The sequence below is a fragment of the Lissotriton vulgaris genome, chromosome 1_1, assembly GCF_964263255.1.
Source record: "Lissotriton vulgaris chromosome 1_1, aLisVul1.2, whole genome shotgun sequence".
Lineage (NCBI taxonomy): Eukaryota > Metazoa > Chordata > Amphibia > Caudata > Salamandridae > Lissotriton > Lissotriton vulgaris.
In genome coordinates, this window is record NC_141685.1 from 214,836,806 (window position 1) to 214,859,853 (window position 23,048).

General features: G+C 44.5%; 1 protein-coding gene across 1 annotated transcript in view; it reads left to right on the forward strand.

The window, feature by feature from the left end:
- The window catches only part of LOC147740916 (membrane-spanning 4-domains subfamily A member 4A-like), a 119,563-nt gene that overhangs the window by 64,238 nt on the left and 32,277 nt on the right, over positions 1-23,048 (forward strand). The window contains exon 4 of the mRNA XM_086936021.1: positions 3,166-3,222. Coding sequence (XP_086792147.1) covers positions 3,166-3,222 — 57 coding nt within the window. The remainder of the gene's footprint in view (positions 1-3,165; positions 3,223-23,048) is intronic.

Below are 23,048 nucleotides of genomic sequence, written 5' to 3' on the forward strand. Positions count from 1 at the left end.
CCCGACTTTTTTTGAATATTTGCAGATTTTCTATTTTATTAGAAATGTGACAAGTGGCCTGCTTAATGCTCATAATGCTATTCTAACAACTCTCTATGGTGGTAAGACCAAAGGTATCGGATATTGGTACAAGATGCTTCATTGCTCAAATCAAAATGTATTAGTAGACAGACATCTTGAGAAAATAAATATCTCTACACAATGCACCTTTTCCACAAAGGATTGGGAGGTCATTTGTCAGTTCGGGAATAGATCTTTACGTGCTGCCAACTACAAAAGGATGTCTTTTCTACCTCGTTGGGTAGCGTATTATACACCGGAGTCTCTGGAAAAGATGTATCCTGAAGTTGAGAATAAGTGCTTCAGATGTATGGCTAGTAGCCAGGGTGGATGGAACCATATTTATTTTACTTGCCGGCAGATAGAAACTATTTGGAAGGGAATATTTGCCGATATCGAACAGGCTATTGGGAAATCTTCCGTACCAGCAGCAGAAGTAGCCCTGTTCGGTATATATTCAAAGATAGGAGCAGGCTTAACAAAGCAGAAGAAGTATTTATATTTATATATTGTGCAGTTGCTCGTTCCTTAATACTTCAAAATTGGAAGTCCAACGAGATCCCATCACATATAAACTGGTTTAATAAAATGAGGAGAACATGTTTTTTTGGAAAGGCTTATGCTGGCAGAGTGGGAGCCATTGGGAGATTTGAGAGGAACTGGAAAAAGTTTGAGAATCTAGAAGAAATGAAGGGAGGATGATTTATGAAAAAAATCGAGAGTAGATGATTTTTTCATATTCTAGGACATCTGCACTCATTAGTACTTTATTCTTACATCAGCTTGCATTATGCACTTTTCAAGATTGGAACTTTTATTGTACTCTTTGCACTTTACTCTTTGCACTTTCGCACCAGCACTTTATTGCAGTTTTGCAGGATCTTGCAGATGCACTTTATAAAATTGCATATTTTGCACATGTCTTGGAAATTTTAATGATGTAGTAGGCTGTTTTCTTCCATCTCGATGAACCTCCCAATTGGGTTTGAGAGATATTTGGGAGTCTCAAGCGCCCCCGCCCAAAATGGTGATCAAGAAATTATATTGGGATTGGGTTCAGGCTGAAGCATCACGTGGTATAACAGGGGGTTCACTTACAGAGTCTTTTCTGGAGTGTAAGTGTGTAAGGAAACTTGAACCCTTCCTTGACTTGGTAACTAAGCCTCTAGACAGGGCCCTCTTTTTAAAATTAAGGTACGGTACCCTCCCGGTACGCGAATTTACTTCAAAATGGTCCAACCAGGGCGGCCCCTTGCGATCTTGTCCTGGCTGTGCGGCCCCTAAAGAGTCCGTGGCCCATCTCCTTTTTGCCTGCCCCGCGTATAAAGTGGCGCGGAAAAACTGGTTGAAACCAGTATGTAAAGGTTTGGGGATGAGGTGCCATCGCTCGGCCTTACGAGTGATTACATCGGATCTATCATCTACCCCATTGATATGCGGGGTGGCAAAGTTTTTAGGTAGTGCCTGGATTATTAGATCAAGATCTCTGGGAATGATTGCAAGGCCTCTACCTACCCAGAGTGGAGTTGTTTGAAGCTGCTAATTCTGAGTGCCTGGAGTATTTGTTTTTTTTTTTTTCTTCTTTTTTTTGTCCGTGGTTTTATCAATTATGTCAGTGCTCAGTCGTATTTTAAGTATGGTCAACCCTTGTTGTTGCTAGTATAACTTGATGGAATGTATTTTAAAATGTATATTGTTGTCTTTTATGGTGATCAATTTACCGAATAAAGATTTATACTGCTAAAAAAATATTTGTACATCGTTTTATCTTTTTATCTCTTGTTGGTCATTCAAGAAATCTATTGGAAATGTGTTGTTATTGAAATCTAAAGTGTAACATGTTTTGTATCTTTAGTTTACCTATTGCTCTATTCAATAAAAACATTTTTTTTAAAAAGATAAAAGCTGGAAAACCAATAGGCAGTTTTCAGTTTGTCATTTTCTGAGATAATGCTCAGATCTAGGAACGCCAGTTCCTTGTTAGATTATGTGTGTTTAAACTTAAGGAATTTGTTCTGGCAATTTAGCAATGTCAAAACTTGGTGTTCTGTTTCATCATAACCGTTCCATATAATGAGAATGGCATCAATGTACCGTTTCCGCATTTGTATGTGGGTCAAGTATGGGTTTGTAGGGCTAAGGATCTTGTGTTTCCACAATTCCAACTGGGGAGCTGTGTCCCAAGCTTTGAAAGGCATCGGGGGGGCTTGTGCTGGTGGAGGCCCCCCGATGCCTTTCAACTCTTGTGACACAGCTCCTCAGTTGGAATATCCAATCAACCAATACACTCCTTTTTAGGGACATGTCAGGGCTCCAGGAGAGGGAGAATATGGAAGAGGACCCAGGTACACTGGGCCCCAGACCAAGAACAACGCTGTTGGAGGCCCCCCGATGCCTTTCAACTCTTGTGACACAGCTACTCAGTTGGAATATCCAATCAACCAATACACTCCTTTTTAGGGACATGTCAGGGCTCCAGGAGAGGGAGAATATGGAAGAGGACCCAGGTACACTGGGCCCCAGACCAAGAACAAAGTGGTGTATCAACCAGGAGAATGACAAATACACAGAGCAACCAGGCAGGAACAAGCAGATGAATAGTCTAATTGTGAATTTCACTAATAGGAGTTATGATTGTGCAAATGCTTACTATTAGCGCAATAATTTGTATTCTTCTGATTTATAAGGGCACACAATACAATGGAATACATTAACCAATAACACAATGTGTGTGTGTGTATTAATTCTGGGGTTCAGACTAAGGCTTTGTCATTGTACTGCAGAAGTAATGGATTCTCTGTCACGCTTCGCCTAATTCCTAACTCCCCACAGGAGTATCAATCAGCAGTAGGGCTTCCAGTTTCCTTTTTCTCTGAATAGGTCTCAGCTTCCTTTTGGGGCTTGGGGAATCTATCCGGAGTGACCACTAAAATATCTAGGCAATGTGACACTATGCTGAGGAGTCGGTAGTAGATAGTCACCATTTCCAGAACCAGTGATATTTGCTTGTTTTTAATAAATGATTGGAAAATAAGAAATGTCTCAGCAGCCACTGACTTATAATTGTTGATTACTGATAGAAGGCATCTTATCTTCTTCCCTCAGTACTTTATCTCCGGGGGCCTGTCCATCTCAGCGGAGAAAAAGGGAACCCGCTGTTTGGTGAGTAGAGTGTTTAAGCCTAAATTCTACTTGAGGCGGCCGACCCTTTCTGACATCTTATGTTGCTGTCTGTTCACTGTAGACCCCTTGACCAAGACTGCTCTCATGCATTGAATATATTCAGTTGAGTATTTATATAGTGATGACTGACGTAACCCCGTTATTTAAGTTCAGTATGATTAAATCCTAATAGCTCAAGCTTCAATGCACTCGCATTGGTGTATGATGCTCTACAATAAATGAGGCATCAACTGTATCCACTGATTTAACCCGTGGAATTTGCACTGAGGAGATAAAACTGCACCAAGTTAAAACCGGAAAAAGGTATTTCAGTAATTCAGAATATTGTAACACTCCATCATGTAATGTGGACCCGTAGAATGAGGCCCCTACACACAACACCCTCATATGACTGGCATGTACTTACTAATGCACCTGTAGAAATACTGCAAGCCAGAATGCTTGGCAGAAAAGTTTAAATAATTCATTTGCATCAGTAAACATTCTTTTTCGATGCCTATTAACAGGTAATGGGAAAAAGAAAAATATATTTTTGATATAGTGACCCTTGTTCTTTATGTTATAGAATTTTACCTCACATTGCTTGTATATAAAATATAATGGTATATAAAATATAATGGTTCCAAGGGTTTCTTAAAAGTACTTTGCATGGCAATGCTTTTTGCTTACATGAGGAGACATTCCCCCATGAATCACAACTTTTAAAATATTGATGGTGGTTGGCTGGACCACCAACCGCCATTGAATCGGGCAGGTGACCGCCCAACAATGAGTCAGCGGTCCCACTTGCCCTAATATGAGAAGGACTGCCGTGCTTGTTACTACTGCGGCTTCTGCTGCGGCCCAGGAAAAGGGCTGCAGCACAAACAGCAGTAGAAAAAGGCACTTTGTGCACATCCATGCACAGTGTGCCAGGCATCATATGGCACACGGTGCATCAATGTGTGTCGGGGGACTACATGTGCCTCCAGGGCTACTTAACAGTGGCCTATGAGTGATGGGGCCCTTATTGGGTCCCCCAAGATCCCTTTTCAGGCAGTTGGAAAGGGGTATCCTAATCCCTACAGTGCTGCTTGCTCAGGCACTGTCTCCATTGTAGTGTTATGGATCCGAAAGTCGACCCAACAGGATCTTTGATCGTGTCAGAAGCAGCTGTTCTACCACCTGACCTCTGCGGTCTGTCCGGCTGCATTGTAATGCAGCGGTCGTACTGATGCCCTGGATGGCGGGCCTCATCAGCCCGGCTAGCTTGAATCCAGTGGCACTGTGAGCCCAGGACCCATGACTGGGCATACCCGGCGCACTTAGGGCAAGAAAGCAAAATACACATTGGCCCACCCCAGGGGCATTTGTAGGAAATGCAGCTGAGCCCCACGTGCTCCGTTTGGTAAAAAAAGGTCAGGTCACCAATCTTCAAAATGTCATAATTTGATTATTTAACTCTTTCCAAGGCCGAATATTTAACTCTTTCCAAGGCCCAGGCTCCATACCGCGAGACATGCTGGAAGCTGACGTTATCTTCCTGCCGAAACCAGGGAAAGATAAGACCAATTGCGCAGCATATAGACCCATATCGCTGCTCAACCTGGACTGAAAGCTGTTCACGGGCATACTGGCCGCATGGCTGGACCCTTGCTTACCAGGAGTCATTGAACCTGATCAGGCAGGATTTATCCCTAATAGACAATGCGCGGACAACACAAAACATCTGTTGCATGTCATTGACAAAGCCCACTTCAATGACTCAAGTCAAGTCAAAAGTACTTTATTCGGTTAATAACAAAAACCATAAAAGTATACAAACGTCAGGATCAGGCCCAAAATGGAATACATTAAAAACTAACAATACATACAATACAATACATATTAAAAATCATCCACTAGCGATCATTTTTGATATTCCAATACAATTCCTAAAATCCACTATTTACAACTAGTCCACTTAATTTTTTTTCTTAGTCTCATAGCTACTGTCAAAAAGTTCGCTACGTTAAAAATTTCTCAAATGTTAGACAACAGCTGAAGGTACATAAGGGCCGGTTTAACTTGTTTGAACACTTTATCTTTGATTAAAGGTCGAATTAACTTTTTCTTATTAAGTTAAAATGTTTACAAAAAAACAAAAAGTGCATAGTGTCCATAATGGAGAATCCGTCACAAGGGCAGATCTCCAGGTCTATCATCTTAGTCCAACCCGGACGTTCAGTAAGAAGGAGGTGGAATTTATTCAACCTGAACTTGGTCAACAGGAATCTATGACTGGCATTATTGACCACTCTCAGATATAGTTCTATCTCGCTGGAATTAATTAATAGCTTATGAGCCCTTACAGTTGGTTTGGTCAACTCCTTATCTTCTCTGTCCTGTCCCTTGCTGAGCTTATATGTATTTTTTCCCATTGCACATCCCCCTTAACCAGTTTAGATGGCTGATTAAACAGTTCTGGGCGACCTAATATGTCAGCTAATTTTTTGACATAATGCAGCCATGGGATGGAATTGCTATGCTCAAGGGCTAAACAGTCCCTCAGAACTTCATGGTTTAATTCCAGTTCAGGGTTCAACCATACTGCAATCCATTTTAGAAGCGGTGCTATAGCTATTCGATCTTCCAAATATTCCACCCCACATTCTTGGTGGACAATGTAACCAGGGGTCGATTGGGGGACCGATAAAATAGTCTTCAAAAACTTGTCCTCTACAATCTGCAACATCTTTACATTTTTAAAGCCCCATAAATCTGCTCCATACATTGCTAAAGAGACACATTTGGCATCATAAACTTTCAGAATGGCCTGCATCGGCTTTACTCCTAGTTTCCGTGAAAAACCAAGTACAACCAGAGTAGACCTTGCAAAAACATTGCGCTTAGCAGCCAATTGGGGCAACCATGTGGAGCTATCATCAAAAATGACCCCTAGGTAAGGGAATCTCGAGACCTTGGAAACACATTCCCCTCACAATGCAGGGTCTTCATTTTTTCGCCATTGTTGCCCACCGACAATACATGGGATTTTAAAAAGTTGACACTAAGGTCTAATACTTTCATAAAATCATAAAATGAGTTTAAAAGGCGTTGTAACCCTACGGCTGTGCGTGCTAAACGAGAGGCATCGTCCGCATAAAGTCATGCCGGTATGAGAAACTTGCCTGCCCTCGGTATGTCCTTGCACGCTCCCCTAACACAGCACCCAGTTCATTTATATAGAGGGTAAAAAGTAAAGGGGCTAAAATACAACCCTGCCTAACCCCATTCGTAATCCCGATCTTCCCCGTGCAATTGCCCTGGCAATCATATCTAACTGTGGCCATGAGGTCCCTGTGCAAATCTGCTAAGAACAGGCTGAGGCATGCTATATATAGTGTGCCCCTTTTGGCAATTGTGTATTTCCTAATTAATAATTGGAGATTGAGGCTTTGATCTATAGTGCCTCACCCCTTCCTAAAACCAAATTGAAGGGCAGAAAGGGTATTTGTCTCTTCCAATTTATCTGTTAGTTTACTCAAGACCACTCGATCTAGGACTTTCACAGCAGAATCAATGAGAGAGATCGGGTGATAATTACTACTATCCCCTCTACTACCTTTTTAAAAAATTGGTACAATGACTGATTCAGACCAGGTAGCCGGAATACCGGATTTACACACTCTGTTAAAAACGTTAGCTAAAACTTTGGACCATATCTTGACATATGACTTAAAGAGGTCGGCAGGAACACCGTCGAGACCTGGGGCCTTGTTACTAGTCATTTTCCCGATTGCTTCTGCCACCTCTGCCTCAGTAACCAATAAAGTATACGGGTGCAGAATAGGGGTATTTACCCATTCATAGACTGATTTAAAATGAGAGAACCACTCCTGTTCCTGTATACCACAATCCAATTGATTGTTACGTCGATCGTGGGAAGAAGATTGATTAACAACAGACCAGAATTTGGCACTATTCTTTAGCACATCAATGGAGGCTAATTCTTCCCAGGCTGCTACCTTAATTTCTTGTCTTCTAGCTTCCACAGCACTTTTGTAGGCTTTCCTTAGGGACGCCACAAGGGACCTATCAACTGGTTTACATTTCTGGGCAGTCCTTAATTTTTGATTAGCTAATGAGCAATTATGATCAAACCAGCCAACCCCTCCAAGGTCCTTTGCTTTGCCTGGACGTTTGAGATCCGTGGCTACCTGAGTACAAATTGTTAGATAAGCATCTAAAACCTCCTTATCCCCTGCTTCGTGGTCCATACATATGTGCAACTCCATGCCTCTGTTGATTAAAAGATTGTTTAGAAAATCTTCAGGAACATCCCTGCCCCATCTGATCCTACGAGCCTGATCTGTCGGGCGAATATCATACTTATCAGCCCTATTTTGACATTTCTCAGGTATTTTAACTAGGTCTATGACATTGAGGGTGACTGAGGTATGGTTGTTAAAATGTGACCATGCCACGGAGTATCCGCTAATTTTATTCTCCAGCGTAAGGCTGATAAGAATATAACCAATAGTTGAACAACTACCTCTACCTTTGAAAGTAGGTGTCTCCGCATCTTCCCTATGCGGGAGCATCAAGCCATGATCAGCCAACATTTTTTCGAGGAAAACTCCTTGTGCAGAGTGCTCAAAGTGAGGATCGCCCTGTTCTGGAGGACCTAACTGGTCTAACGACAAACATTTATCTGGACACCCATGAATGTTAAAATCTCCCAGGAGAATAATTGAACAATGATTGTCATTGACCTCCTTATAATCTGCCAAGAAAAGGTTAAGGATGACCAGGTGGTCAGTCATAGTGACTCTGTCATAAGAATTATAAAAATGTACAATTAAAATGTTGCAAGCCCCTTTACAGGCAATTTGAACTGCCAAACAATAAGGAGAACCAGTTGCTATCTGAGTGTGAATCCCGGGGATAGTAGCCGCAATTAATGTAACCAGACCCCCCTTTGCCCTCCCCATGGGTGATACCACCGCGGGATGAAAGTGCGTGAAGTAACCATCTAGGCTGAGGATGTTCCCTATGTCCCAAGTTTCTTGTAACCCAATGATATCTGCTGTCCTTATAGATTCTCTCCAAATTGGGTCATCTACTTTATTTCCAAAACCTGCGATGTTCCAGGTTACGAGCTTTATAATTGTACTACTAGGTGGATTGGCCAACCTGTCTGATCGACAGTTTATACCTGTTAGAGAATCTCCGCCATGAGCTAATTTCGGGGTACAGGTAAAGATTCCTCAGCGATCTCCAGCGCCCCGAGTTCACTTGGTTGGCTGCTACATAATGAGAGATAGAGGTTTCATTTCCATCTGCTATCGCTTTCTCCCCCACTTGTCAATCTATCCAACCCAAGTCAGACAGTGCATCAAAACGATTAAGGATCGGGACATTAAAAAAGATTTCCTACTTGAATGTTATGAGGATTATTTTGGGGGTAACCTCTAAATGTGGTAAACACACAGTGCCTTCTTTGGGGGTGATTTCTCCTATGAAATGGATTGAGAAAACTCCCCATGTAAATCTGGTCTAAGTGGCCGATTCTTCGTCAACCAGAACATCATCTTTGTTTTTTAATTCGTGATAGGTTTCTGCCCTGTCATTATGCCAATCTGGGACCCCAGCTAATACAATTACAAAGGGATAAGACTCCTGTGGCAGATTAACTCTCTCATTATTACTCCGGCTGTTTGATGCCGCCGGTTTTGCTTGATTTGCCATGGTGTTTATTTTCACTGGCCCCTTGGGGGTACTCTGGCTATTGTTAGCAGCTACGCTACCTGTGAGCGCTTGATTTACTGAATGGGGGGTCTTGCTTTTAGTCTTAACCCCACCTTGCTTAGAAGAAGCGCTGTCCCCTTTAGACAACTTCTCTTTGGACAGAGGATTCTGGATGTTTTTAGGGGGGTTAGGCAGGATAGTTGGACTAATCGGCGAGTATTTTACTCCCGCCAATTTCTTGAGCGTATCTGTGTTAGCCAGAGTTACCTTGTGAATGGCTTCTAGCTGGGTACCTATCCTTCTCAAACGCTCTACAAGTGGAAGAATTAAAGACTTCACCAGATGTTCAATTTTGTCTAAGGAACGAGCTATATCCACTGTGTCTCTAGTTGCTTTATCAGTTATTTCGAGAATAGAGCTGTTTTGTATGTGGCCAGATGTCTCCCCCTGTGTAGAATTGGTGTTGTTATCTTCATGAGCGTTCGCCCTATGTTTGGGTGATGTAGCTTTCAGCCTCTTAATGCGCCCCCCCTTCTTTCCCTTACCACCGCGTTTACACTTTAAACCGGACACCGGCGTGCTTTCTGAGGTTTTTTGAGCAGCTAAGAGCTCATTTATTTGCTCAATGCTTTTTCTGTCCCCCGTCTCAATACTTGGGTAGGCCATAAAAGAAACCAAACTAGTGTCCAGCCCACTTATATCAGAGGTAATCGAATGCTCCGTGATTGTCTGGGTTATAAGGGCACTCTGAGTCTGGGCTTGAACTGGGGACATTGCTAATGCTATATTCCCTAACAAGGATCTTTTTTGAAACGCGGGATCAAGAGATAGTCGGCGAACCGTTAAATCAATCTCCTTTTCCAGAGCCGCAGCGGCCATGGTGATGTAAGAATCTATGGGACCAATGATTCCCCCTCCACCTCCCTTGGAACCCGATTTGTTGCCTTTAGATTTTTTGGATGCCACACTCTTATATTGGAGTACAGTCTTAAAGAGACAGTTATCAACAGATATTGGTCATACACCTTTAGACTTTACAAGTTAATATGTGAAGACCACTATGATAATATATAACAAAAGACAAAGTGGATGGCCCAGTCCAGTCTCTTACTGTCTCTGACGTGCTCAGACGGGCCCACCCTTGGCCCGGCTCGTCCCGCGCGCGTCCTGCGATGTGCGTGTCAGGTGAAGATTTAAAGCACCTGTTCTGGGCGGTGCAGGAAGGAGGGTGTCACCATGCCGCACTACCTTCTGGGCACTGTAGTTCTTCCCACTGCCCCCTCACAGAAGCACACGCCACCCAGCAAGTCGAGTGTTTCCCGCGAAGCGGGAAACCCGAGAAGTAGTGAAAAAGATCGTAGGAGGGTGCGTGACTCTCTCCCAGTCCGTGAGTCCCTATGCAGCAGACAGTTCGGCAAACCAGTTTCTGGGTCAAAAGGCTCCCGATGACAGTCTCAATGACTCAGACGCAGCCCTCATCTCTGTCGACACGGAGAAGGCGTTCGACAGGGTCGACTGGGGGTACCTAGATTCCACCCTTGCGTGCTTTGGAGTGGGAGACCGTTTTCGTACCTGGGTCGCTAGTTGTTACTCTGCCCCACAAGCGGTCATTCAACTTAACGGGGTGTGCTCCAAACCCTTTGACATCCAACGTGGGACCCGACAAGGGTGCCCACTCTCCCCACTACTTTTCGCTCTTTACATTGAGCCTTTCGCACAAAGAGTCAGAGATAACCCAGAGATAACCCAGCGATCACCTGAGTCAAATTTGAAGAGGATGCACAGACCATAAGCCTCTATGCGGACGATATCCTTGTGGTAGTGAAGGACCCTACCACATCGATCCTGGCGTTCCTAAATGTTAGAAAGGCGACCTTAGGGGGGGGCAGAGACTATCTGCCTGACCACCCCAAGTTCCACCCCTCCTTCTAAAACTGGCCGAGAGCGGTCGAGAGACCTCCGTGCGAGGTTCCTCTCTTTAGAATCGTACAGGTCGAGCAATCACACCACTACAGATGGACACCACACAAGGATAGATTCTTAAAGTCTTTATCAGTAAATTAGGCAGGTGATCTCAATGACACAGTACACTAGATCGAGGGGTCCTCAAACTCTTTGGTAGTTGCGGGAAGGGGGTAGCGGGACAGTCTCGGTACCAGTCTGGTACGGGGATACCTTGCGCTCAGCTCTCAATCCTCGAGCCGGGAGGTTCCTTAGGGTTGGGCCACGGCAGCGCCAGCAGGGCTCCACAGATGGTTTCAGCGAGGTTGGGCCTCGGCAGCGCCAGCAGGGCTCAACAGATAGTTTCAGCGAGGTTGGGCCGCGGCAGCGCCAGCAGGGCTCCAAAGATGGTTTCAGCCAGGTTGGGCCGCTGCAGCGCCAGCAGAGCTCCAAAGATGGTTTCAGCTAGGTTGGGCCGCAGCAGCGCCAGCAGGGCTCCAAAGATGGTTTCAGTGAGGTTGGGCCGCGGCAGCGCCAGCAGGGCACCAAAGATGGTTTCAGCTAGGTTGGGTTCCTGCAGCGCCAGCAGGGCTCCAAAGATGGTTTCAGCGAGGTTGGGCCGCAGCAGCGCCAGCAGGGATCCAAAGAGGGTTTCAGGGTTCGAAGTAGATGAGTTCGTCTCAGGTGTCTCGATGCCAGGATACAACTCCCGACCCATTCCAGAGCTGTCCCAGATATAGGTCTGAAGTCCTTTGATGTCCGGACCCTCGCACCTGGGGGCCAGAGGGGCCGGGATGAGCGTGGCCAGACACTCAGCAGGAGGGTGGTGCCAGCGCCCAGGGAGGCAGGAGGGCGATCGAAACTCGGCATCCAGGGGCGGTTGAAGGCCCATCGAAACTCTCATCCTCCAGGATGTGTCAAGTGGCCGATTGACCACCTGGTCGGGTCCTGGTGCCTCGATGTCGGGGCTGCGTTGGGGGAGCGGCCGGGGTCAGCCGAGGCCACGAGGCCGGGATGAGGAAGGCCCAGGATGGAGTCGGGGCCTGCGAGGGTGGCCCTGGATAGGTATCGGGCTAGCAGTGTGGGCGAGTCGGGGTCGCCATGTCCTGATGGGGGGGAGAGCTGGGGTCGCCAGTGGTGGCGGCTCTCATGCCGAGTTGGAGGGGGTCTCTTCAGCCCAGAGGACAGGAGTGATGTCGTCCAGGGCCTGCCAGGCGGGGGAAGTGGGATCACGCCACGAGGCAGGTTCCAGCACTAAAGGAAATGGAAACGTTTGGGAAACTCTCGGGGTTTAAGATGAACATCGGGAAGTTGGTGGTGCTCCCATTGGGGCGCAACGTCCGTGCGTCTAGCACACTGCCACAAAGCCTAGGGGGGCTTGCCTCCAGCATGTCGGTGCCCTATCTGGGTATATCTCTGACACCTAGCACTGTGCAGACGGTGGAACAGAACTACTCAAATCTCCTTAATCAACTTCTAGGCGACCTAGCAAAATGGCGTCAACACTCACTATCGTGGTTGGGGCGTGTAGCGGCGATAAAGATGTCTCTGCGGCCAAGGGTCCTGTATTTATTCCAGACACTGCCGATCACACCCCCACTGGGCCTGCTTAACAAACTTCAAGATGCCACCCGTCAGTTTGTCAGGGCCGGGAAACAACCGCGGCTACGTAGGTATCTCACCGGACAAGCCCCGGCGTATGGAGGCCTAGGTGTTCCAGACCTACAGAGATATTTCCAGGTAACACAATTCAGATATCTCCTGGAATGGCACCGCCCTGAATCAGAAAGAGATGGTTATTCCAAGACCGCGCAATGGCCCAGATGCCTCTATGGAGGGTCCCATTCTTGAGACGTCAAGACCGCCCCACGTACAGGAAAAAATCTCCTATCACACGGACTATTTTGCAGGTGTGGGACAGGGTGGCTGTCTCTAGGGGCCTCACTACTTATCCTTCACCGATGACACCTTTGTTTGATAACCCAGCTTTCGAGCCAGGCATGGTCCGTAGCTCCTTCCCCCAATGGAGGTCTTCAGGTCAGCTGGTCACTTGTTTGACCAGGAAGGATTTATGCTGCTACAAACCCTGCAGGAGACCTACGCGCTCTCGCGGATTCCACGCTTCCAATACTTTCAAATGCGTCACTGGCTTACGAATAGGGACGTGTTACCACAGGTCAGTAGGCACCTTACGCCTTTTGAAAAATGGCTCCACACCAAGAAGACTGACAGGCAAGCGATAACGGATCTGTACAAAATGCTGTGTCCGCCGCTTCCTGCGTCATGTTCTGCGGGTCAAAAAAGGTGGGAGCGGGAATTCGGTCGACCCCTCACCAGCAAGGAGTGGCAAGATATATACTATAGGGCCCACCACACAGCTAGGAATATGGCTAGTAAGGAATCGACTGTCAAGATAGCCTACTATTGGCACCTGACGCCGGCACGGCTTCACCAAAGTAACCCACGCCGTGATCCTCAGTGCTGGAGAGGCTGCGGACAGGTAGGCACACATACTTTGGGACTGCGCAGAGGTGCCCGAATTTTGGGAGCAGGTACTTAGGGATATAGATAAATTCTTTGATACAGAAATACCACGCTTCCGGGCTTACAAATTGCTGGGTCTCCCCAACAAAATCACCTTCCCTCTTAAATCACTCAGAGGTAAACAATTAGGGCTGGCAGTGGGGGCGGCGACGTAGCACATCCTCTCAATATGGGGCACCACACGGAAACCCACACACACGGGGTGGCTCCACAGGCTCTGGTACACGATGGGCATGGAAAGAATACAGGCCTCCCTCACCCAAATGCAAGACACATTCCTGGAAACCTGGCGGCCCCTGGTGGATCTCCTATCCGATGAATTTAATGAGCTCACATGCCCAAAATACCTCAAGGTTCTCCGGCTGGCTGACCAATTCCAGAGACCATCTACCTCAACCACCTAGTGCTTTTGATTTTGTGAACTGTTGCAATGACCATCACTATAGTGGCCACACCGGAGGGGGGGGATCCTGGGTGGGGGATGGGGGGGGACAAGGGGAGGGGGGACTGTTCAGTTGGGGTTGTTCAAGGCTTTGCCGCTCTGCACCGAACCTACGCCCACTTCCATGGACACATCTCCCACTCCAATACTCGCAATGTACATTCGAGAGGTGTGGGGGCGGGGTTCTGAGATGGGGTTTGTTCCCCGAGAATTACACTGCCGGCCATGTGTTGTGTTTTATTTCTTGAAATGCAATAAAAATGATTTAAACCAAAATGTCACAACTCAGGCCTGCTGGTACAATTTGGACGATCTTGGGCTCATTTTACTAGTGGTGGCGAGCTCTAACCATCAGGGAAAGTTACAGCAGACCTCCTCACCTCTAAAGCGGTATAATCCACAGAGAGCTGGTTCACCTGAATCCCTGCTCCAGCCTTCCTCCTGGGCTTTATCTCTTGGAGCGGAAGTCCAGGGCTTTCCCCAAACTGGTCCTCAGACGGCTTAAGGGGGCCACACTGGGCCTTGGGCCAACCCACTGCTCCTGGGGTCAACAGGGCAGAGTTCTTATTCCTTTTCGGGCTTCAGAGGTTCCTCCTTCCAGTTGTCCAAGGCAGCCCCAGGGGCCAACAACAAAGCACGAAAAAAACACCAAAAAAGAGAATGTCTCCCCCTTGTGTTTTTAAAGGGGTGTTGAAGGTTCCAGAAGTGAGATACCCCTGACCAATCCTAAGGTGCCACGTCACCTCTCCACCCCTGTCCCAACCCTCCTGCACAGTATGCTGGAATGGTTCAAAATTGCATCATCCAGGAGTCACTAGTTGCATCTTCTCTGGGGCCACAGATCCGCATTTCTCTGACATCCCTGTAAAGGAGCTGGTGATTGGGTTTCATAGCGATAATCCAGAGAAGGTGAGGTTGTTGGTGTTTCCCATTGAGAAGGGGATGCTTGGGTTTCCAATGGGTGTCCAGAAAAAAGGGGGCTTGGCAGTGTATCCTGTTGAGAAAGAGGATGATGAGTTTGTTTACTACTGATATTCAAAGAAGCGGTGCCAGTTCTACCTGGAGGGGATGTGTATGCCTATATTTCCTACTGCAGTATCTGAGACAAGGGGCTGTTTTTGTTTACACTATTAGCCGTCCAGTGGAGATACATTTGTTTTCACTTCCTAATGACACTTTATAGGAGAAGGGGTTGCTTGTGCTTCCTGCAGAAGGTACTTATTTGCAATAGACTCTTCAGAGGATGATAGCCTCAATATTCTTGCTATTAACTCCCTAGATAAAGGAGGTAATGCTTTTCTTTCCCATGGGCCCTTCATTGGATGCATGTGTCTTTTCCTACTGACTCTCTAGAGAAGATAGGTTTTTTTTCTTTTCTGTGGATTTTCTAAATGATAAGGGATTTCCTGATCTTTCCTCGAATAGCCCAGGAACAAATATTACTATTCAGTAGCATCTGGTGAAGGAGAGCCCTAGAACTCAGAGGCTGTCCATCTGTTGAAAAGACCCAAAGGTGCAGGTCAGACTACATGTTTTGGTCAATCATTGACCTGTCTACCTTTGACCTGAATATCCTTTGTTCTTCTCTTTTGAAGAACCTGTAAAAGTGTCAAATCATCCCGATAAAGACTTTGACAAAACACCTAATATGACCTCAGTATGGGACACCTTCCCTGTTATCTAATTTTCAAGGTCAGATCTGGAAAACAACATAAACAATGTAGTCTGAATTGACATACTTTTCTCATACTATCATATTGATGCATAAAGGTTATGTCCGGAATGTAATCAAAATTCCCCCAAAAGGACCCATGTGAGGTAAAGGCAAATGGCCAATACTATAAGACGTGCGTGAAGCAGCTACGGAAGCAGGGAGGATTTCACACTTGATTATCGCACAAGATTCTAAACAGGGACTGGCTGACAGCCCTACTGCTGAAGCATCCATTCTTGTGCTGAGAGATGATACAGAGCCAATTCTGAGAGCAAATAAGCTGACCCGAGTGAGCTGAATCTCAAGAAACTCTAGATAGAAGTTAACCTACTCCATGCTCTCATGTATAGCACAAATAAATAGTTTTTGGGGTGTAAGGTTGCCAAATGACATTCAAACCATTTTAGAAATTTTCATTCTATTCTTGTTGTTAGTGACATGCATACACACTGTTCTGATTATATTCTGTGTGGTTATTATTCATGTACTAAACAACAGGAGGAGACTATTGAAATAAAATACTTTTAAATTAAAGTGTTTTTCCCCTTAGTGCAGTACTTGTATGCGATATTCTAAAGAATGAAATAGGCTAGGAATTACCATTTCCTCTCTAACCCCTTTTCATGGGACTTTTAGTAATCCATAAAGTGCATCCACCACATGGACAATATTTTGAGTGGCGCTTGTAGGGCTACAACAACCTGGACCTTGATCAGGCATTGATGGGTGGTAAAGTCTAACCTTGTAGAACTAAGCCAGTCCCTTAGTTTATGCATCCAAATTTCTTGGTAACAAGCAAGTATTAATAGTAAAAGGGCCCCATAAGAAGAGGTAAATCAGGTAGTATTTGATGGGAATGTGCAAGCCCGGAGTAGTGTCATAGTTAACCTTGTTGGTGAACAGCCTATAAACAGCCACATGTGCATCAATACAATGACAACCATTGTTTAGGACAAGTATTTATAGGCTCGCAATTTATTTCTGGCCTGAATTGGTTATTTTCATGCAGCCAAGCACCCATGTGCAAACTTCTTATTTCAGTAAAATCATGAAATACTACTGGGTTATTTTCATACCTCACTATTTCTTCTTCGTTTGCCTTTGATGGGATATAGGTGTTATACATACTGCATGAAACTTCAAGCACTGAAGTCATAGTGACTTTACCTTTTCAAAGGAATGATGTGACACTGCATCAGTTACTTTTCTCAATCCGTCTCCATCTGATACCCACTGCATCACTTACTATTCTAACCGTGTCTCCATCTGGGATTCAGTACATAACTTACTATTCTAGCTGTTTTCATCTGAGATACAGAACATTACTTATTATTGTAACTCTGTCTCCATCTGGGACACGCTGCATAATTTACTAATCTAACTCTGTCTCCATTTGGGACAGACTCCATCAGTTACTTTTCTAACTCTGTCTCCATCTGACCCACACTGCATCACTTACTATTCTAACTCTGTCTCAATCTGGGACACACAACATCACTTACTATCATTGTCGGCTAGTGCTGTCATAGAGTGGGGGAGGCTTGGGGCCGGACAACAAATTACAAAATAAAAAATAAATAAATAAAAATAACTTACCTGCAGCTGGCTGCCTCTCGCTCTTCTGCTCCTCTCCGCTGCAGGCACAGGCTCCAAGACTCCACTGCAGCCAATCCTGATGCTGCCACTATGCCGCTGGTAGCATGAGAGCAGATCACACCGCTGTTTTTGCAATTGCACCTTCATGCTTTCGTCGTGGTCAGTCTTGATAGTGTACTTAGCTTCCCATGTTTGATTCACACATACCCATGAGGTCAATTTCTGGACATTGTTGATTACTTGAAGTTTGATGATCATCCTGTAAGAATTGCGTTTTGGTTTAAACTTTCAGAGGTTTCCCCTGACCGAGGGCACTCATGCTGCCCGAAATGCATCGGGGATCGATGTGAAGATGAATTATATTCATCATGGATTGTTTACTCTAAAGAGACATTGATGATAAGATGAACATTCAAAGAATGTTATGAGAGAAACATGAAAATATAATGATTTTGATGTGAATAAAACATCCAATTTACAACATATCAAATTTTGGGATTTGCAACATGATTTAATGGTTACCCAAATCTTGGATCTCGAGCTGTGCACAGCATGAGAGCAGCATCAGGATTGGCCTGAGAGTTCTGAATTTGTGCTCCCTGTGAGACTTGGAGCCTGTACCTGCTGTCTCCAACCCGGAAATGCAGCTCGGGTTGGTGACAGCTTCTATGAGCATGACTGTTTGGGCGACCTGAGGCGGGCGGCCAAACCATCATGCGCACTGATAACAGTTCACTTGCCACCCCTTCTGCAGTCTGTCAGTCCCATGGCCCGGCCCCCAAATCAATATTAAAATGTGTTTATTATCGTTTTATTTTTCCTTTCCTGCTGTTTTGAGGCAGCTGGCTGGGGGGGTGATGCTCCTCCGTCATAGCGAAGGAGCCGCAGCTGATTACTATTCTTTCACCATCTGAGACACACTGCATCATTTACTCTTTAAAATCTGTCTCCATCTTAGACACGCTGCATCACCTGCTGTTCTAACTCTTGTCTTCATCTGAGATCCATTTCTTCACTTACTATTCAAATTCACTCTCAATCTAAGACACATTGCATAGTCTCTAAAGCCTACCCTGCCTCCATCTGAAATGCACTGCATCACCTGCCATTGCAACACTGTCCCTATTTGAGATACACTACTGGCACTACTTGTTCTGCCTACCTAGCAGAAGACACTCAGTGGCTGCCTTTCTGTTGCCACTCTCCTAAATAACCAAAACCTTCTGCAACATTCGGCATTCCAACAAAACCTCTGCAAAGCATCTCTTTACAATCACACCTTCAGATGAGGGGCAGTGTAGTCAAGCTCAGCCAAAAGTATCCCATTGCAAACACACCTTGCAAAACTTCCTCCCACTGCTCTCTATTCCATACAGGAAGACACTGGTCCAGGCATTGATAATGTTCAGATTGGACTTTGTTAATTCCTTGTATCTTGGCCTCCCTGAATATCTGCTGAGCCGACTACAAGTGATCCAAAACTCAGCAGCCAGAGCCTTTTTCCTAAAAGGGTCCAGACCCCACACCACCCAGCTTCTGCCTTCTCTTCATTGGCTTCCGGGACGGAAAAGAATTACGTTTAAAGCCTTGGATCTGGTTTTTAAAGCCTTCCATAAGATCGGAGCCCTTTATCTTAGGGAAAGATTTCAGCCTTATCTCCCTCAGCGCACCCTGAGATCTTCATCTCAACTCTTGATCATTACTCCTAGGGTGCTATGGGCCCGGATAGGGGGTTGATATTTTCATGCAGCTTCCTCACGGTTGTGGAACAGTCTTTCTTTCGCGATCAGACAGAGTCCTGACCTTCTTTCCTTTAGGAAAAGTCTTAAAACGTGGGTCTTTCAGTTGTTTTTTTTTTTTTTTTTTTTTTTTTTTTTTCTTTTTCTTCTTTTTTCTTTTTTTAAAAATTCCTCATATACCAGATTGGGTATTCTAGTTAGGGCATCTCCTCCTCCCTACATTGCGATTCACAAGACTTAGAGGATTATATCCTTAGTAGGGAGGAAGGGCGAAGACCCCGCTCTAGACTTGGCTGTTTGCTATGTCCGCTCCATACCATTTCGACCTTGAAGACCCTTTCTACGGCAGGAGAACAAGCACCAACAGTGCCCAGGTGAAATCATAGGAATACTGTCATCGGTTCCGCCAAGCCACAAGGGCCGCCCAGATCTTATCTTGACTAGAACTATCACAAGCCATATCGGACTCACTCACATGAATAATATATTTCAGGCATTCCTTAAATGTAGGGGCATTCGCTGACTTCCAGGCTTTACAGATTTCACGCCTTGATAGAATAATTATATAAAAGATGAATTTAGTCATCAAATCCTGAAGCTGGTATTCTGCCCCTAACCCAAAAAAAATTATCCTAGAGGAAATCTCAAAATTTATGCCGAGTACGTCAGATATGAACTCTCCAATTTTAGTCCAAAAGAGTAACAAACTTGGACATTCTGCGAACATGTGTATATCATCTGCTGCAGGGGCCTTACAACGTGGACAGCTATATTCCAGCTTTGTAATTTTAACCAGTTTTTTTGGAGTTATATAGACTCTATTTAAGGTGAACAGATGATTGCGCTTTAAGGGGGCAGATTTCACCACTATATTTAACAATTTAAAAGAGTCTCCCCATAATGCTAGCAAGTTATCACATTGCAGGTCGTCTATCTCCCCCCAGAGTTTGTTAAGTTCACTCTCTGAGATTTCATCCTTCTCATTTAAGGCCTCATACCAAAAGGAGATCTCCTTTTTCCATCTATCCTTTCTCGTCACAAATTCAAATTTTGGGTTGGTTGTGTACTCCCATGGAATGGTAGACCACCAACTTGATAACTGATAGAATTTAAATCTGGTGAGAGTTCCATTTGTCAACCTGGAGAGTGAGTCCCACCCCAATAGCTGGGAATTATCCATAAAATCCTGCCATTGCATAAAACCGGCTGTTTTAAGAGGAATTGATAATTGGTCTCTGAGACATACTGGCGTCCCAGGTGAATCCCATATAGGGGCCTGGGGGGTGTAATAGGGAATACCCAGTTTCTTTCTCACAAACACCCAGTTTCTCAGGGCAGTTCCTAGCACCTTTAATCTAACCTTCTTGTAGAATCTTGGATCTCCAAATTTGAACAAAAAGAATTCTTGCCCTAAAGGGATACCATGTAATAGCGCCTGAAATAGCCGTCCTAAAGAGGATGTATCGGCTTTGTCTGCCATACACCTAAAGTTTTTAAAGTGAAAAGAGTGACAATAATACAAAATATCTGGCATAGCTAGTCCTCCAGCTTTCAATTTCCGTCGCAATTTTTTTAAAGAAATTCTGGGCGATTTACAGTTCCAGATAAAAGATCCGATTTTTCCCTGTAGTTTGGCGATATCTTTAGGATCAAATGATAAGGGTAATGAATTAAATAGGAAAGTAACCTTTGGCAAAATAACCATCTTAATTAAATTAACCCTTCCAAAGATGTTTAGTGGTAGGCCAGACCAACGTTGTAAAGTCCCGCAGATTTCCTTGTAAACTCTGTCCATGTTCACCTTGGATGTTTCTACGATGTTCTGAACTAAGTGAATTCCAAGGTATCTCATCCGGGGTTTTGATTCCGGAAGTTTATCCACATAGTTCCATTGCATGACCTCCGTTTTTTCTTTATTGATTCTATATCCTGAGATCACCCCAAAACTTTCAGCATGACGAAATAGGCGGTGGATGGATATCTCAGGATTAGATGTATACATTAGGAGGTCATCAGCATATAGTGCGAATCTCAGGTCTAACTCATTAATCTGGAAGGGTTTAATCATAGTATCAGATCTTAACTGGTTTACCAAAGGCTCTATATAAAGATTAAACAATAAAGGAGACAGGGGGCATCCCTGTCTGGTACCCCGTGTTATATGAACCCAATCTGTTAGCAGATTATTTACAAGGAACTTGGCCTTAGGACTGTGATATAGTGCTTTTATGGATGCTATAAAATTAGCTGGAATGCCAAACTTAGATAGAGCCTCCCATAAATATAACCAATGGACCTGGTCAAAGGCCTTAGCGGCATCAATTGCCACAATAGTCAAGGGTTTTTTTTGCTCTGAAGCATAATCTATTGCAGCAATGGCTTGATATGTCAGTTCATTTAACTGCCTGCCTGGCATAAAGCCCCTCTGATCCTCATGTATTAAGGACTTAATTACTTTGGTCAATCTCGCCGCCAAAACCCCAGCAAAAATCTTATAATCTATATTTAGCAGCGAGATTGGCCTATATGACTCAACTGTCAGCGGGTCCTTATTAGGCTTAGGGACTAACGTTACTGTGGCTTCCAGCCAGGTCGGTGGGATAGGCTGTCCCTCGAAATGGATCTTATTAAATAGAGATGTAAGAATTGGAACTATTATAGCAGCCCCCATTTGGTAGACTTCAACTGGAAGGCCATCTGGGCCAGCTGATTTTCCCCTGGCCATTCTTTTGAGCTGATCGTGGACCTCCCCCTCTTTAATCAAAGAGCCTAACATCAAATTATCCTCGTTAGTTAAGTATGGGAGGTTGAGCTCTTCCAGCCAGAGAGCTGCTTCTTCAGTGGAAGTTTTATTGTCTGTACCAGAATATAGGTTCTGCATATATAGCTTAACTTCTTCCAATAGCTCATCATTATTAAATGTTATTTCGCCAGAACTCTGTATCTTTAGCCTGGTTATCTGGTTTCTAGATCGATCGGACCTGGCCTTCCAAGCCAGAATACGACCACATTTTTCGCCATAGGAAAAGTTCTGCAATCTACTAGCATCCCACCTCTCTTTGATAGTCTTATCAAGATTTGCCTGATATTTGACTTTTAAGTCCTCTAGCTCCTTCTGAATGGAAGGCAAGTTGATTTGTTGCTCTAGTGCGGCTCTTTGAAGCTCTTGCTCCTTTTGTTTGATTTTATACAGCGAATCCTCCTCTGTCTTCTTCCTCCTTATATTTCTCTGTATCATTATGGTAGAAAGTACTCCCCTTAAGTGGCACTTAAATGCTTCCCATACAATTTGTTCGGACGCAGTGGTGTTATTGATTTCAAAATACTCCTCTATTCGCTTTAGTAGGTCATTTCATTTTCTAAATCTTCCTGTAATAGGAGGGACCTATCTAGGGTCCAACGTCTTACCTGAACACATTGAGAGAATACCACTGTTAATTCTACCATAGAATGGTCAGATAAGATGGCAGGAATGTAGGTGGTAGACACAGTCTTTGGAAGTAATCCTTGATCAATAAGGAAAAAATCTATACGTGAGTGGTGTCTGTGTCTATGGCTATAGAACGAATAGTCTCTATTATTTGGATTCTTTACTCTCCAGATGTCTAGTAAGTTAAAATCCCTCATCATGTTTCTGAGCTCTCTTTTAGATTTATATGATGTGGCAGAAATAGCTCGGGACGTACGATCCAATTTAGGATCAAATACTAAATTAAAATCGCCCCCTAATATAATAGGAGCATTTAAGTTTTGAAAACTAGTTTTTAGATTAACCAGTGCTTCTGGAGAGTCCTGATTCGGTCCATAGTATATAGCACATGTCACCCGTGTGTTTTTTATAAATAAGGATGCTGTTAACCATCTACCCGTATAATCGGTTTGATATTTTTCCACACTTATCCCACTGTTGGACCTAATAATCAAGGCCACACCTTTGGTACTACCAGTCTGTTCAGAGCAGAGAAGATCCTGAATCCACTTTTGATTTTTAAAAGCTGCCTTGCATTCCTGCTGCTCTAGGTGGGTTTCTTCTAGGAATATGATATTGGCTCCAGACTTATTCAAAAATTCACAAATCCTATTAAGTTTCCTATTTTCCCTTAATCCATTGACATTCCAG